This window comes from Eleutherodactylus coqui, chromosome 8 (genome assembly GCF_035609145.1).
Source record: "Eleutherodactylus coqui strain aEleCoq1 chromosome 8, aEleCoq1.hap1, whole genome shotgun sequence".
In the NCBI taxonomy this organism is placed as follows: Eukaryota; Metazoa; Chordata; class Amphibia; order Anura; family Eleutherodactylidae; genus Eleutherodactylus; species Eleutherodactylus coqui.
In genome coordinates this window covers 118,965,398-118,981,723 of record NC_089844.1, presented here as the reverse complement: position 1 = coordinate 118,981,723, position 16,326 = coordinate 118,965,398, and the positions used below count along the sequence as shown (strand labels likewise).

The following is a 16,326-nucleotide window of genomic DNA, read 5'->3' as shown; positions in this document are numbered from 1 at the left end:
CACATGAGCAGGTATAGTGCACTGGAAGTGTAAGACATTGACTAGTCTGCGAACTAGTGCAACCAACTTGGAAGATTGAAGAATGGCCTGGGAACTAGCGTATGGGGCAGCAGACCACCACAAAGGAAGAGTAAATGTAACATTACTACTAGGATTGGAGGGCTGCTTAAAAGTAACAAATATTTTGATCTGAAGCCAGTGCATTTTATGGATTGACAACACCCTCCATTAAAGGGGTTGTACAACTTTTAGCTGTTATGCTGCAGGAAGTAGACAGCTCTGTATGTTGCGCAGTGGCCCAGATTGGTATTGCACTTTTACTTCTATTACAGTGAATCATGCTCTGCCTGCAGTACTATCACAGGCCACTATGCAAAGTGCGGAGCTGTCTGCTTCCTGCCATGAATCAGCTAAGAGTGGGACATCCATCTTAAAGGAGATGTCCCGCGCCGAAACGGGTTTTTTTTTTTTTTAAACCCCCCCCCCGTTCGGCGCGAGACAACCCCGATGCAGGGGTTAAAAAAACCACCCGCACAGCGCTTACCTGAATCCCGGCGGTCCGGCGTCTTCATACTCACCTGCTGAAGATGGCCGCCGGGATCCTCTGTCTTCATGGACCGCAGGGCTTCTGTGCGGTCCATTGCCGATTCCAGCCTCCTGATTGGCTGGAATCGGCACGTGACGGGGCGGAGCTACACGAAGCTACACGGAGCCCCATAGAGAAGAGGAGAAGACCCGGACTGCGCAAGCGCGGCTAATTTGCCCATCGGAGGGCGAAAATTAGTCGGCACCATGGAGACGAGGACGCCAGCAACGGAGCAGGTAAGTATAAAACTTTTTATAACTTCTGTATGGCTCATAATTAATGCACAATGTACATTACAAAGTGCATTAATATGGCCATACAGAAGTGTATAGACCCACTTGCTGCCTCGGGACAACCCCTTTAACTAACATCTTTAGCCTATATTTCCAAAATAACCAGGATAACGTTGAGGCATGACCTAAATAGTGGTGCACAACTGGAGGCTAAGGTTACAGGGGACCCTTCCTGTGTACCTCTGGCAACCATGTTTTATTTGAGCACTGTCTGTGTACTATATAATCCTCCAGCTGACATCTTTATTAGGTATAGACACTCAAAGTGACTTAATGAAAAAACATAATTTATAATTTATATTTTTTTTCTTTAACGTTTGATTCATGGGACCGTGCCTCACTGCCATAAGCTGCAGACAGTGACCAGGTACATAGGGTAGGCATCTTTGAGCTGAAGATTGCAGCAAGCAGGTCAGGTGGCTTGTGCCATGTTCTGATTCAGTCCAGTACCTAAAGCTCACATAAATCTTAGTACAGTAATATGCATTTGGTTCTCACTAGGAGCAAGAGCTCTAGGATTAGTAAGAAGCTATGGTGGTCATCGGAGTCTTCTCAGCAGTATCTGAGGTCTTGCGTTGCAGGATTAAAAATGACTCTTCTGGTTTGTCACCTTTAATACCGATAGAACTGTCATTAATACTTGGCAATGCACTAATGTTATGTAAAACAAAAATAGGCAAATTAAGCATAGAAGAAACAAATAACAGATGGCCGCCTTCTATTTTAGCGTGCCAAATGCCATCTGTGGCATCAAATATTTCTTTCCAATGTATGTATTTAAGCTGTGCTCAGTTCTAAAGCATATGTCAGCAATCCAATCCCCATTATTTACTACACCCGCCGCGTTTCGCATTTCGGTTTATCCATCAACCATCTTTTATCAGAGATCTTTTTGCAGGCTGGATCAAAGTTCCTCGGAAGAGTTAAGTTTCACAATGCGATTTGCACAGGCGACTCTGTGACATGGGACGTCTAGTAGCAAACTTTTGGAAATTTTTTTTTTTCCCCCCCTAAAACAGCATCTTAGGGCTTATTCAGACAAGCATGACCCATTTTGAAAAACAGACCGTTTTTAACTGTTTATGACCATGGAAGATTTGTAGGCCCATATGTTGTGCATGTTTGTAACTACATGTGCTATTTTGTAGTGCACTAACTGATATCCAGAAATCGGACCAGAATAGGGCATGCTTGACTCCCTCCCCCCCCCCCCCCCTCCACAAGGTCTTTGTGCAAAACAACGCCAAAAAAATGCATGTTTGCATAGCCCCATTGATTATAATGGGTCAGTGTGTTTATGAGAGCAGTGATTGCAAACATGGACAGCACATGGATATGAAAATTCCCCATGTGAATAAGCCCTTGTACAATGCACACAGCCTCGGCACTGTGTGGGTTAAGCCACTTTGGAGTCCAATAAGATGAGAATCAATCAGCTGAGAGTTTAATTTACATTTCTGCTCTGCAATTTTTTATTTTTTTCCACCTTTTTGCTGCCGTTTAATTAAATTGAATGCCTGGTTTCTAAAACCCTTTTTGCTAGTAAGCAGGTATAAATCTTAGTGCCCACCTATGGCCATCAGGGTGACGTTGCTTCCTTCAATCGTTAATCACAATTAGAGAAAATCAAGCTTCGCCTCCAGTGTTTTCTGGACTCTTCCCCCCGCGGTAACAAAGTATGTTGTCTCGCTGCACTTTTCATTACACGAGCCACAGAATGAAGGAAATCCAATTTGTGCATGTACGGAGGTTAGTGTGACAGATGTGCAGAAGGACTTGATAATATCAAGTTCCATCACCTTCCTGAAAGTGGCCATCAAAGAATGGCAGGTTTAAAGAATTACTAAGAAAATCGGTGTAAACGGAATGGAGAGCTTATTAAAAAAAAAAACTTTCCAGAATTTAAGTCTGCATGGATCATAGCTGATAGATTCAGCTTCATCGTTCAGGTTCTCCCTGCCGGGCTTTGTTTATGTGGCTGCAACAGTGATGTCATGTCAACACCACAATCGAATGCTAGTCTCAGTGGTGTGCCAATTGGCCACCAACTGGTTTGGTGTTGAAAACAGATAGACCATTCAAATAGGTCATCATAAGTCATTTAGTCCTAGAGAATCTCTCTTCAGGATAGGTCATTTATAGTCGATCGGTGGGGGTTCGCCATTCGGAATCCCTGCCAATCAGCTGTCTGAAGAGACCGTGGCCTCTTCTCAGTCTTGTGACATTACGTTAATCAGTTACATGGCTAGTGAGCAGCACAGTTCTAATCAAGTGAATGGGATTAAGCTGCTATACTAGGCACAGGCACTATACAACGTATGGTGTTTTGCACTGTATAGGTTGAAGCTATTTGTCACTTCAATCAACTGATCAGTTGGTATCCCAAGTGGCAGAACCCTACCCACCAACCACCTCTTGAGGATAGGTCATCAATAGTTTAGTCCCAGGAAAAACTCCTTTAACGACCAGGCTTTGAATGCATCATTGAAAGTCCGACAACCCGGACCCCTGTCAACCAGAAGGAGCTGCAGTCCAAAGACAGCTGCCTGTGAGGTTCAGTGGGTGTCTCAGAGGTTGAACCCTTACCAATACAACAATGATTCGTTATCCTAGGGACAGACCATAAATATTCAGAAACCATTTAATGTATAGCCTAATATAGGACACGTTACAAAACCGGTAATGCAAAAAAAAAGTATTGAGGAGTGAAAAGAAAACTATGTTTCTAAAAAGTGGATATCTACTGTCAGTGGCTTATCCCATACCTGCAAATTAAAGAAGTTCTTCACTTTGAAAAATCCCTACTTGTTGGAAGGATTTCTTGACAATATGCTGATCACAACATGTTCAGCTGTGATGTGTGTGGAAACATTTCAGTAAGTGTTCGATTTCACTGCAGCGCCACCACAGGGGAAAGTTAGGCATTACAGAATGCCCATACGAACCTATGGGTTCGTATACGTCACCATGGATCCGTCTAATTCTGATGTCTTCTTGCTTTTTTAGACGCGCTTGCGCTGTGCGGTCTTCTCCCCTTCTGCTCAGTCCAGGCACGAGCGGCGTTCTGGCTCTGCCCCCTTCTACACGTCATCGAGTAGCTCCGCCCCGTGTGCCGATTCCAGCCAATCAGGAGGCTGGAATCGGCAATGGAACGCACAGAGCCCATGGTGCACCATGGGAGAAGACCCACGGTGCACCATGGGAGAAAACAGCAGTGCATCCCTGGGAAAGGACCGGCGGCCATCTTGGGGAGAAGATCTTTTAAAGTTCATATTTCGTCGGATCGGTGAGTAGCAAGCGGCTTAAAAACCGCTTTACTTTGCTATTTTATGCCAGGGGGGTGACAGGGGGAATGGTGTAAGGTAAAATTTTGAGGTTTGCCGCGAGACAACCCCTTTAAGATCAATAGTCAAAGAAATGGGTAAATGATAGAGGAAAAAAACAAACAACTATTTAAATCTATGGTGTCATCTAGTGGATATTTTTATCTTATTGGAAGTATTAGAACACTTTTCCTCGGGCACAATAAGTAAGTTTGTGTAGACTGACTTGACCGAGCAGGGTTAATGCACTTCTCCATAGTGAGGGCTGGTCTTGCTACAGGCGCTATCTCAATCAGTCTGTCAAGGGATAAGTTCTGGTGACTTAAATTTGATATAATAGGGCAGGGAGCACAGCAGCTCCACACAATGATGCCTTGGCCTTCTTAATGACGAGTGCACCCGGTAGCTGGAGTACATACGGTACAGAGGGGAAGAAATGACTTGGTGTCTCTAGTTTATAATTACAAGATGATAATATCTACAGTCTGATTGATACAATGTAACACTTCAGCTTTCCGCTAAGAAACCATTTGTCCTGATACGGTGTTGCTGATCATTCGCACTGCTGATCTTATCCTGTTATTGTTCTTAAAGAAACACTCCCCAAAAAAAAAAAAAAGATCCACCATCTTATACCTAGCTCTGGGCATAAGGGGGTAGTGTACGACTTGGGGATACAAAGAACATGCAAGAAAGGGGTTATGCACTGCCACATTTAGAACTACAATAGCTATAACATGGCATCACTTTGCATGGAGCGTTTCTTTAACTCAAGATTTATCATCAACAGGCCACCAAGAACATCATGCTACTGGAAAAGCCTTCTATGCCCTAGTCTATAGCTGGTTTCGAGAGTCTGTAAAGGTTAGCCATACTTTATGGCTAGAGAGCAAATAACTGTATGAAAGACAGAAAAAAGTCCCATCACTCCGATCTCCAGAACTCCTGAAGAAGCCCCTCATCATTCAGGTAACTGCAGCAGCCAATCACTGGCCTCAGCGGCACATACCATTCATGCACACATGGTGAATGAGGCCAGTGATTGGCTGCAGTAGCTATATGCAGGAGCTTTTGGGGCCAAAGCAGTGGGGGGGGGGGGGGGGGGGAGTGGTGGCGTTGGAGCAGAGGGGGAATTAAAAGGTCAGTAATGTTTTTATTTTGCTTTTCTTTCTTTTATACCTATATGCTTTGTAGTAATTTTTTTATGCTGTCAGACAATAGAATAGCATCATTCAGAAACCTAACTATAGAGAGGAGGAGTACAAGAGCTGCAGTGACTCTCTGGCCCAAGTGAGTGAGGAGGCCCAATGATGTGTCTGGTAATTAAGGGAACAGGCAGTACTACAAAAAAAAAAAAAAAGATATGATGGATAGGGTCTCCGTTAGAAACTTTGCCATGGAGCCCTTCTGAATTAAAGAAAATATCTGGCACCATCAGAGTAAGGTCTCCTGCACACGGGCTGATTTTAATTGTGGAATCCGCGGCGGGCGTCTGCCTCCGGATTCCGAACCAAATACCGCCCATTGCATGCTATGGAAAAGTGATTCTTCATGCACCTGAGCGGAAAACAATTTTTGTTAATGCTCACAGATGAAAAATCGCAGCATGCTCCATTTTTGCGTGGCTGGCTTTCATTGAAGTCAATGGAAGCAGTCCGATCCACAGCCCTTCTGCAATTGACAGCAGGAGTTGGGCAAAAGAAACAAAAAACTGTTCTGCGCATATCCGACGGCGAGCCGAGAAGCCGGAAAATGACAAGTACGCAGCATCGTCGGCTGCATTCTGTGCGGCATTCGGCAGCCGGAATCCGGACGTGCCGTGTGCATGTACCCTAAGGGCTCATGTCCACGGGCAAAATGACATTTAAAATCCGCAGCGGATCTCCCGCGCGTGGATCCGCACCCCATAGGGATGCATTGACCACCTGCGGGTACATAAATACCCGCGGATCGTCAATAAAAGTGATTTTAAAAAAAATGGAGCATGAAAAAATCTGGACCATGCTCCATTTTCATGCGGGTCTCCCGCGGGGACGGCTCCCGCGGGCTTCTATTGAAGCCTATGGAAGCCGTCCGGATCCGCGGGAGACCTAAAATAGGAATTTAAAGCATTTACTCACCCGCAGCGGGCCGCGAAGCTCTGCTCTTCCTCACGGCTGCATCTCCCTTGCTTCGGCTCGGCGGATGTGCCCGGCGCATGCGCGCGGCACGTCGACGACGTGCTGGCGATGTGCCGCCGGCGTCAGGAATTCATCCGCCGGCCGAAAATGAAGATCCGGCCGTGAGGAACAGCTGATCTTCGCCGTCCGCTACGGAAAGGTAAATGCTTTTAAATTCCTATTTTCAGCCCTCATGTCCGCGGGGCAGGAGGGACCCGCTGCAGATTCTACATGGAGAATCTGCAGCGGATCTGATTTTCCCCGTGGACATGAGGCCTAAGGCTGTATTATTTTTCCTTTATTACAAAGGTCGAGAAGCGATGAGTAAGGCTGTATTTACACGGACAAGTGCGATATAGGTTAAAAAAAAAATTAAAAAAAAAAGCGGACTTACATCACACTCACTTTTCTGCGATTTTTCAGCGACTGCGATGCATTTTGGCTGTAAAAATTAATCACATCACGGTATATGTAATTTTCACACATGCGGGAAAAAAAGGAAAAATCGTATGTTGTTCCTATAGTTAAAATGGAAAAAAAAAGCATCACACTCGCATGAAAATCACATAGCATGCAACTGTGAGGTAATTTTTTCAATCACCCACTGTAAATAATGGGCGGTTCTTTTACAAGAATTGCCCAAAACGAAGATATTCTGCGAATTTTCCATCTGGGACCCTCGGTCTGAGAGAAAAATCACCCAGGTCTATAGACTCATTGAAAGTAATGGTTTTTTTAATTGCAAGTTCCATCCGTATTGTCGTGAATTGAACTCACATGCGTCTCTCACCCATGTAAAATGCAGCCTAAGGCCCAATGTCCACAAGCGGGACAGATTTCAGCACGGAATCGAGCCCTGCCCGCGGCCAGTGAGCCCTGCGTATCTGTATTATTCCAGCGGCGGCATCCACGCGGACGGCTCCACTTCCACGTTCGCTGTACTGGGCACGGTCCTCATGGCCCGCCGTCAGACATGTGCAGTACAATTTGTTATTTTTCAATCTCCTGCTTTCACGCGGATCTGCCCGCCCGTAGCATCAGCTGCGGGTGTGCCGCGGATCGGACGACTTCCATTGATTTCAATGGAAGCCGCCCGTGTGGGAACCGCACAAATATGGAAATGCTGCAATTTGTTTTCTCAGACCAAAAGGTCCGCAAAACACATCTGTAAACTTCAATCTATTTGCGGACGCCATCTCTATGGGCTTGAATTGCAGATGCCCCAAACAGATTCTGCTAATCAAATTTGCCCGTGGACACTGGGTAAAGAAAAAAAAAGGCCTCAGAGGTCTCTCCCAGGCCTCAATGCAAAATCTGTAGCAGCGCCCCACAATGTGTTGCTATAATACTGGTGTTCTCTTCTGTGACAGAGGAACCTTTAGGCCCCACAAGCTCCAAAGCCCCGAATGCCACTGCTACCTCTCAACCCCTAAATGGAATCAAAGTGTCTACTGTTGGGAGTCTGAAAATCAGTTGTTTTACTCAAAAATACATAGTTTTAGGGCTTTCTCAAGCCTCCAGTTTGAGAAAGATCACATGGCGTGATCGAAACCTTGCTGTTTCTCTATGGAAGAATAAAGACTTCTATTATATCTTTTTGCACCCGTGTATGCTGCTGCAGAACCTCTTTTATAGGCAATGTCCCTTAGACTGAATACCTTTATAAGTCAGTATATTCATCCAGACCAGGTTGGTTTTATCCCTGGTCAGCAAGCTACTGATCAGATAAGACGGACAATTGATATTGTCTCGGTGGTGCGGTCTGACTGGGACGGGGATAAAACTAGGAAAGGGCTTCTCCTTAGCCTTGACTTGCGAAAGGCTTTTGACTCAGTCTCCTGGCAATATTTATTCTTTATTCTTGAGGAAATGGGATTGGGAACAAGGCTGATTCAGGCTCTCTATTCCTTCCCCTCTGCATCAGTTCGCACCCAAGGCTTCGAGTCCGACACAGCAGCAATTGAAAGGGGGAGTAGACAGGACTGCCCCCTATCGCCTCTTCTTTTCGCACTGGCAATTGAGCCATTGGCATCTATGCTCAGAGCAAATGTGAATGTCAGGGGTATCCACATTGGGGGGCAGGAACATAAATGTGCTCTTTATGCAGATGATGTGTTGTTATTTGTTTCTTCTCCCCTCACTTCTCTCCCTAACATATATCAGATTCTACATAAATTTGGAACGATAATCAGGCCATGATACTAAATTGTTGGCTCTAATTTTAAATTTACCTCCCTTAATGCTTAAAGGGGTTGTCCCGCGGCAGCAAGTGGGTCTATACACTTCTGTATGGCCATATTAATGCACTTTGTAATGTACATTGTCCATTAATTATGAGCCATACAGAAGTTATAAGAAGTTTTTCACTTACCTGCTCCGTTGCTAGCGTCCTCGTTTCCATGGAGCCGACTAATTTTCGCCGTCTAATGGCCAAATTAGCCGCGCTTGCGCAGTCCGGGTCTTCTTCTTTCCTCAATGAAGCCGCTCGTGCTGGATGCCGGCTCCTTGTAGCTCCGCCCCGTCACGTGCCGATTCCAGCCAATCAGGAGGCTGGAATCAGCAATGGACCGCACAGAAGCCCTGCGGTCCACCGAGGGTGAAGATCCCAGCAGCCATCTTCAGCAGGTAAGTAAGGAAGAAGTCACCGGAGCGCGGGGATTCAGGTAAGCACTCTCCGGTGTTCTTTTTTAACCCCTGCATCGGGGTTGTCTCGCGCCGAACGGGGGGGGGGGGTTGGGAAAAAAAAAAAACCGTTTCGGCGCGGGACAACCCCTTTGAACTCTTTAGGTATATATCTTACAAACTCTTTTGAGGCCCCATACCAAGACAACCATCCCTCCTTAAATAGGAATCTAGAGCAACACCTAAATACTTGGGGATCATAGAATGTATTCTACCTAGCCAGGATAAATTGTATCAAAATGTCATGGCTCCCAAAAATTCTATATCTCCTCCATGCTTTGCCCATTCCTATCCCGACTGTAGATTTGAAAAGCTTACAATCCAAACTTTTGGCTTTCATTTGGTCTAACAAATCTAGACGCATTCAGCAGTCTACCCTATACGCGCCTCGGAGACTTGGTGGTCCCCAATATCATAAAATATTATCATGCAGCCCAATTAGCTCAATTAGTCTCCATCTTCTCCCGTCATGATAAACCACTTTGGGTATTAATTGAGGCACAGGCAGTCTTTCCCCTACCTGTAGAAGAAATCTTTTGGCACAGGATGGAACATAAAAAAGCAATCATGAATCCCACCCTTTCTTCCTCCCTGGCTCTCTGGGATGGACTCTCTAAAAGATAGAAACTGATATCTAGGCACCTCCCCATATCTGGTATCTTTGGTAATGCCATCTTTCCCCGGGTATGAACAAAAATGAGTTTGGATGGTGGATAGAGCGACCTCACCAGAATAGTGGATTTTGTGGATAGACTTGGCTTCAGACAGCTTGAGTTTTTCCGGGCTGTTTACTCTATTCCAGGATCGGACATATTTTGTCTTCAAAAAATTAAACGCCGTTTTAGCACTCACGGAGAATAGACGAGACCTTTCCGAATGAACTAGTTTTGAGAGGGGTCCTGGGAAAATCGCCAAATTGTACTCCCACTTTACAACACCCACGGATAAACTCCAATATATGAGGAGATGGGAGGAAGAGCCGGGCAAGGAATTGCCTATTGCCTATCTCGGACGGGCATAAAAGGGAGTGAATTTCTTACCGAAAATTCCTTTTTCCCGAGTCATCCTGACGGCAGACATGGAGGTTGCACCTTGACCTCGTAGGGACAGGAAGCAAGAGACTTTAAAAGGCTCCTCCCGTCTCCCATTCACCAGTGTCTTCTAAATTACTTACATGGACATGTCGTGGTTAACCAAGGAAGATATTTATTTGCTCCGAAAAAAATAACATGGTTAGTTTCATTTGAACATAAACAAAAAGAGGGTAGCTTACCCAGACTTAAACACAGGAAATATGCACAAATTTACCGCATGAAGGGAAATGTCCAACATAGGAGCCTCTGGGCTACAGATTCGTGCCCGCATAAACGTTAATATAAACGTGTGAATTTTTGGGAGGGAAATACGTGCCGTCAGGATGACTCGGGAAAAAGGAATTTTCGGTAAGAAATTCACTCCCTTTTCCCGGCGTCATCCTGACGGCAGACATGGAGTATACCAAATTAACTCTTAGGGAGGGACCACTGCTTGCAGGACCTCTCTCCCGAAAGAGAGAGATCGGAGGAGAGGTCCGCATTCGGCCTGTAATGTTTTGCGAATGTGTGCAGGTTGGACCATGTGGCTGCCTTACAGATTTGGTCCGGCGTCGCCATAGCCCTCTCTGCCCAGGAGCAGGATACTGCCCTGGTAGAATGGGCCTTGAGTCCTTCCGGGATAGCGCTGTTGCAGGACGGAGTAGGCCTGCTGGATGGTGGATTTTATCCGGCGGCTAATGGATCTCCTAGAAGCCGCTCTTCCTCTGCCTGGCCCCTGAAATTGAACAAAAGACAGTCAGCCTTCCTAAAAGGATAATGTCTGCTCTGGGTAGCATAGAATGGCCTTCCTTGCATCCAGGCTATGGTAGTCTCTTTCCCTATCGTTTTGGGGATTTTGACAGAAGGATGGGAGAATAATTTCTTGCTGTCTGTGGAATTTTGAGGCTACCTTTGGAAGAAAAACGGGGGTCTGTTTTTTTTGTATGACTCTATCGTCCTGGCTTAATAGGCAAGACGTCTTACAAGATAGGGCCTGGGGATCGCTTACGTGCCTTGCTGCTGGGATAGCTACCAGGAACACAGTTTTAAACGTGAGGAACCTAATCGGAATCTGATCAATAGGTTGAGGGGGTTTTTGCAGAGGCTTTGGAGAACTAGGTTCAGGTCCCATGGGGGGGGAACTGTACTACGGCTAACTGACCTCATTCTTTCCGCCGCTTTCATGAACCTGCGGATCAGTCTATGATCCGCCAAAGGTTGGTCTAGAATGGCTGAGAGCGCTGCTACCTGTACTTCCAGGGTTCGTGGTCTCAGGTTTTTATCGCAAACAGGTCCACCTGTGGACTGCCCCAGGTTTCTGTAATGAGACGAAATTCCTCTTGATTCAGAGACCATTCCCAGGGTCTAGGCCTCTTTGACTTAGAAAGTCGGCTGTCAGGATCTGGGATCCTTTGAGATGGACCGCTGTCAGGACTGTACCGTGGACTCGGCCCATCAGAAAATCGGGGCTGTTAATTTCAGCAGGTGAAAGTTTCTGGTGCCTCCCTGGTGGTGAATAAGTGAAACGGCGGTCCCGTTATCCGAGAAGATCCTAACATGCTCCCAGATGGCCCTAAGCTCTCTGGAATTTGAGGTCTAGGCATGCAATGTCGGACCCCATTTGCCCTGGAGAAAACGCTGCCCCACTTGCGCTCCCCAGCCGGGCTGGCTTGCGTTGGTGACTACGGAGATGAAGGGCTCTGTCACCCATGGGGACTCCGCCTCTAGGTTGCCAGTTGACCGCCACCAGCGGAGGGACCTTGTGACCGCTGATGACACAGGCATTCTGCGGTCCAGAGAGGTTGTTGCCCCGTCCCAGTTGCCCAGGGTGGCTCTCTGTAGCGTCCTTGAGTGAGCCTGGGCCCAAGGAATAATGCCGATACAGGAGGTCATGAGGCCCAGGAGCCTCGTTGCGTCCCTAATCGTTATTTGTTTCTTCTGGCCGCATTTCTGCACTGCCAGCCTAAGGTTTTCCTGCCTGGGTGGAGGCAAAGACAAGATCTGAGACACTGAGTCTATCTGTACCCCCAGGAGGTCTTTCGCGTCTCGGGGAGAAGACTAGATTTAGGGAAGTTAACTATCCACCCCAGTCTCTGAAATAGGGAGATGATTCGGCTGGTATCCTCTTTGAGGATCTTCGGCGAGGATGCCATTACCAGCAAATCGTCCAGGTATGGGACAATGTTTATGCCTGCCACATGGAGATGCGCCACCATCTCCGCCACTATTTTAGAGAATATCCTGGGTGCCGTTGAAACTCCGAGGGGTAGGCACTGGAATTGAAAATGGTGTACACGGCTGCCCATCCTGATGGCAGACCGCAGGTACTTGTGATGTTCCGACAGGACTGGGACGTGGTAGTACGCGTCCTTTAGATCGACGGTACTCATAAAGTCCCCTCTTTTGATCAGAGTTACTGCAGACCTGATGGTTAAACCTTTTGTAGGTAATCAACCTGTTCAGGCCCTTCAGATTAAGGATCGTCCGAAACTGTCGTTCGTTTTTTTGATCAGAAATAGGGGTAGAACCCCAAGCCCTGTTCTACTGCGGGGACCTGGACTACCGCCCCCATCTGTAGCACCTTAGAAATTTCGTTTCTAAAGATACCCTGCAGGGCGGGGGATCGCGTGGGGGCCAGGAAAGCTCAACAGTCTATCCCCCACCTGGTACTCGCCTACAGGGGAAGGGGTTATTTTTGTTTTACTCCTGCCTCCTTTGGGGTAGGACCAGCACCCCGTCTTTCCTTTGCCTCGGTATGGCTTGAAGGATGGCTGAGGTTTGTGGGGAAATCCCGTTCTTGCTTGGTCCGGGAAACTGCGGGTCCTGTCGGTAGCTCCTTTTAGGATCTCCTCCAAGTCCGCGCCAAACATGTGCTGGCCATGAAACAGAGATGTTACACGGCCTTCCTTTGGAAGCCGTATCTGCTTTCCATGTTTTCAGCCAGACCGCCTGTTGCTGATCTAAGTAGAGGCATGCATTCCAGTAACACATCTCTAGAGGCCTTCTGTTTAATCTGGTCGTCGAGTTCCCCCAATCAGAGGAACATCGACCTTGCCACAGAAGTCGCTGCGACCTTGGACTTCAGCATATAGGCCGTTGTTTGCCAGGCCCGTTTCATCAAGGCGTCGACCCTGTCCATCGGGTTTTTAAGATGAGAGGAGTCCTTGAATGGCAGGGCTGTCTTTTTGGCCATTATGGCCACCTGTGCCCGACGCCGCGCGCGGCCGCACCGGCATGCCTGGAGGAGAGAGGCATCTGAGCCTATGGCCCGCCGCTCTCCCCAGCTGAAACCACTGCGCCGAGCTGTGGCAGGGGAAGGAGGGGACCCAAGGACCTCTGGTCCGCCGCTCCGACTGCTGCGGTGGTGAACCCTGGGCGGTCAGACCCGTGGCCCGCCGTGCTCCCGGACCGTGCGTAGATGCTCACGTCTTTCTCCGCAAAGCGGAGTCTCTCTTTATATTCGCGGGACAAATAGAGGTGTTTGTCCGCGCAGCCCACTCATACGTGATTACTTTCTTCAGGGTATCATTAACCGGAAACACTGTGCGGTTCCTTGGTCTGAGCCCGCCGGACACGGCGTCCTGTATGGACCTTGGCTCGACCACATCCTCGACCTTCCTTGTATCCCTGACTGCTTTGATCAGGTCAACCAGGTCCCCAGATGAGAAATAGTACTTTTTATTCTCATCCCTGGCATCAGGGGGACGGTCAAAGAGTTCGCCATTTGACAAGTCGCCCCGGGATTGCTCAAACTGTGAGCTCGTTAGCGGTATGTGGCTCGCCCTTTTAGCGGCCCTTCCTTCCGCTGAGCTGGGGGGGGGCGGATAGAGGGGGGGGGGGGGGGGGGAGACTGGAAATTGATGCCCGGACCTCCTCTCTAACCAGGGATATAATATCTTCCCTGAATGCAGCCTGTTCATCCGTAAGGATCTTGGAGGTACAATCGGGGCATAGCGGCTTTTTTATACGCCTCGTCCAGTTTTTTTTGTTTGTTTTTTTTAAAGACACAGAGCGCCTTTCCTGTGTTTTTTCTTTAGGTCCTGTTTAGACCGAGTGGATTCCCTGTCCTGCAGAATATATATGCATGCACATAAGGGAAAACCCCCACACAATGCTAAATTCCTGAGCATAACATTCCTGCAACAAGTAACACTTACAGTTTGCAGGGCTTCCATCTCTGGTTCCTTTGTAGTCATGATGCAGAAACGCAGACAGAACCAGGTAGACAGATAAATCCTTCTCTGAAGATGTGCTGTCAGTGGAAGCTTGTCGGGGGGTCTCCATTTTCAAATCTCCCGCTGCTCCGCGTCAGCTGACGGCGTCTGACGTCACCACGTCACGCCGCGTCATTGGCTCCGCCCCCCCCCCGACGCCGCGCACGGCCGCGCCGGCATGCCTGGAGGAGAGAGGCATCTGAGCCTGTGGCCCGCCGCTCTCCCCGGCTGAAAAACAACTCCGAGCTGGAGGAGGAAGGAGGGGACTCAAGGACCTCTGGTCCGCCGCTCCGACCGTTGCGGTGGTGAACCCCGGGCGGTCAGACCTGTGGCCCGCCGTGCTCCCGGACCGCGCTGACTCTCCGGAGGGGAGATGAGAAGGGAAGCAGCCCTGTGGACCGTCAAACCCTCCGGTCAGCCTGCTTGGAAAAGGGTGAGGGGGGAAAACAGCCCTATGGACCGTTCCCCCAGCTGTCATCCTGCAGCTTCCTGGAGGGAGCTCCTCTTGCATGTCCCTGTAGGGACAGGAAGCACTGGAGAATGGGAGACGGGAGGAGCCTTTTAAAGTCTCTTGCTTCCTGTCCCTACGAGGTCAAGGTGCAACCTCCATGTCTGCCGTCAGGATGACGCCGGGAAAATAGCCATTTCAACCGCAAAGCTTTTCATTAATGTAACAATATAGAGTCGGGCTATAAAATTTTAATGCAATGGTATATGGTTCCGAGACGACTGGCCAGTATGTTCCCTGGGATGTCAGGCTTATGCTTCAGAGGATGTGGAGGTGAGGGTTCCTTCCTACACATTTGGTGGAATTGCCCAAGGCTTCGTAGGTTCTGGATCCAGGTATATAATTTAATATTTTCCATTACAAACCTGTCACTACAAAAATCGCCCTGGGAAGCTGTACTAACATCCCCAAACACACCCACAAATGGATATCCTATTGCTTCCTAGCTTCACAGATCGCAATCGCCTGCTCTGGAGGAAAACCTCAGTTAGTATGGACTTTCTGAAAACTAAATTATCTTGGATCATGGTCAACGAGAAACTGGCAGCTATTCTTATGGATCGGGAAGGGTTGAACAAATAAAATGGTCATCCTGGTATCATTATTTGCGGATTATGCACCTATGGAACCCAACTGCAGAGCTTTGACCCTTCCAGGGCAGTCTAGTTTACCATCAAGCATTTCATCTACTCCCCCAACAGATGTATGAGGAGCATGGCTCCAGCCAGGTTAATAGAAAAAAAATCAATTTTTATTTTTCCTTTTCAGGCTCACCTACATAATAATCATATTACAGCCTCATCCCTCTCTTCTCTTTTGTTTTTCCCTTATGAGTTCCTCTTGTGTTCCCCCACTCGTTACTCTCATTTATGGTTCTCTAATGCTTATTCTGACTTATCTGATTAGTAGTTGCAGTAATTGAAGAAGTGGAAATTGGCACTTTCCTTTTATTTTACTTTGTATGTTTATTAGAAATGACATCTGGCAATGTACCTCCTGATTTATCTGTTCAATCTCCTTGCCGCTGGACTTTACACATGACTGTAATGTAATTCTTGATTGATATATTTTGGAACATCATAAAACCAATAAATATTTTGTTAAACTAAATAGTAACCCAAAGAAACAAAGATCGGTGTCAGAACTTGCAAACTTTTCTCACTGACCTGAGAGAGTTGACGGCCTCGCTGGTGATGGAGGTGCTCTGGTCCTTCGTGCCCATCTGTGACTTCAAGAGACTGAGTTCTGCAGCCAGCTACAGGAAGACATACGGAATATATTAACATTACTGCATAAGCTCAGCGGCAGTACATACGGAAGGACAACAAAGCAGCATTTTGGATTCAAGGTAATTACTGAAGAATAATTAATTCAAGGTGACTGCTAATCCTATAGAGCCCAGGATATTTATAGGTGAAATAATTAACAGCCATAAAGTATTGATTGGAGGAAGCAGAGAAGATGAACATGACAGAAGCTACAGGTGGA

General features: G+C 47.4%; 1 protein-coding gene across 1 annotated transcript in view; it reads right to left on the bottom strand.

Annotated features, from left to right (window-relative positions):
- MAD1L1 (mitotic arrest deficient 1 like 1) overlaps positions 1–16,326 on the bottom strand; it is a 714,648-nt gene that overhangs the window by 332,369 nt on the left and 365,953 nt on the right. The window contains exon 14 of the mRNA XM_066576313.1: positions 16,005–16,093. Coding sequence (XP_066432410.1) covers positions 16,005–16,093 — 89 coding nt within the window. The remainder of the gene's footprint in view (positions 1–16,004; positions 16,094–16,326) is intronic.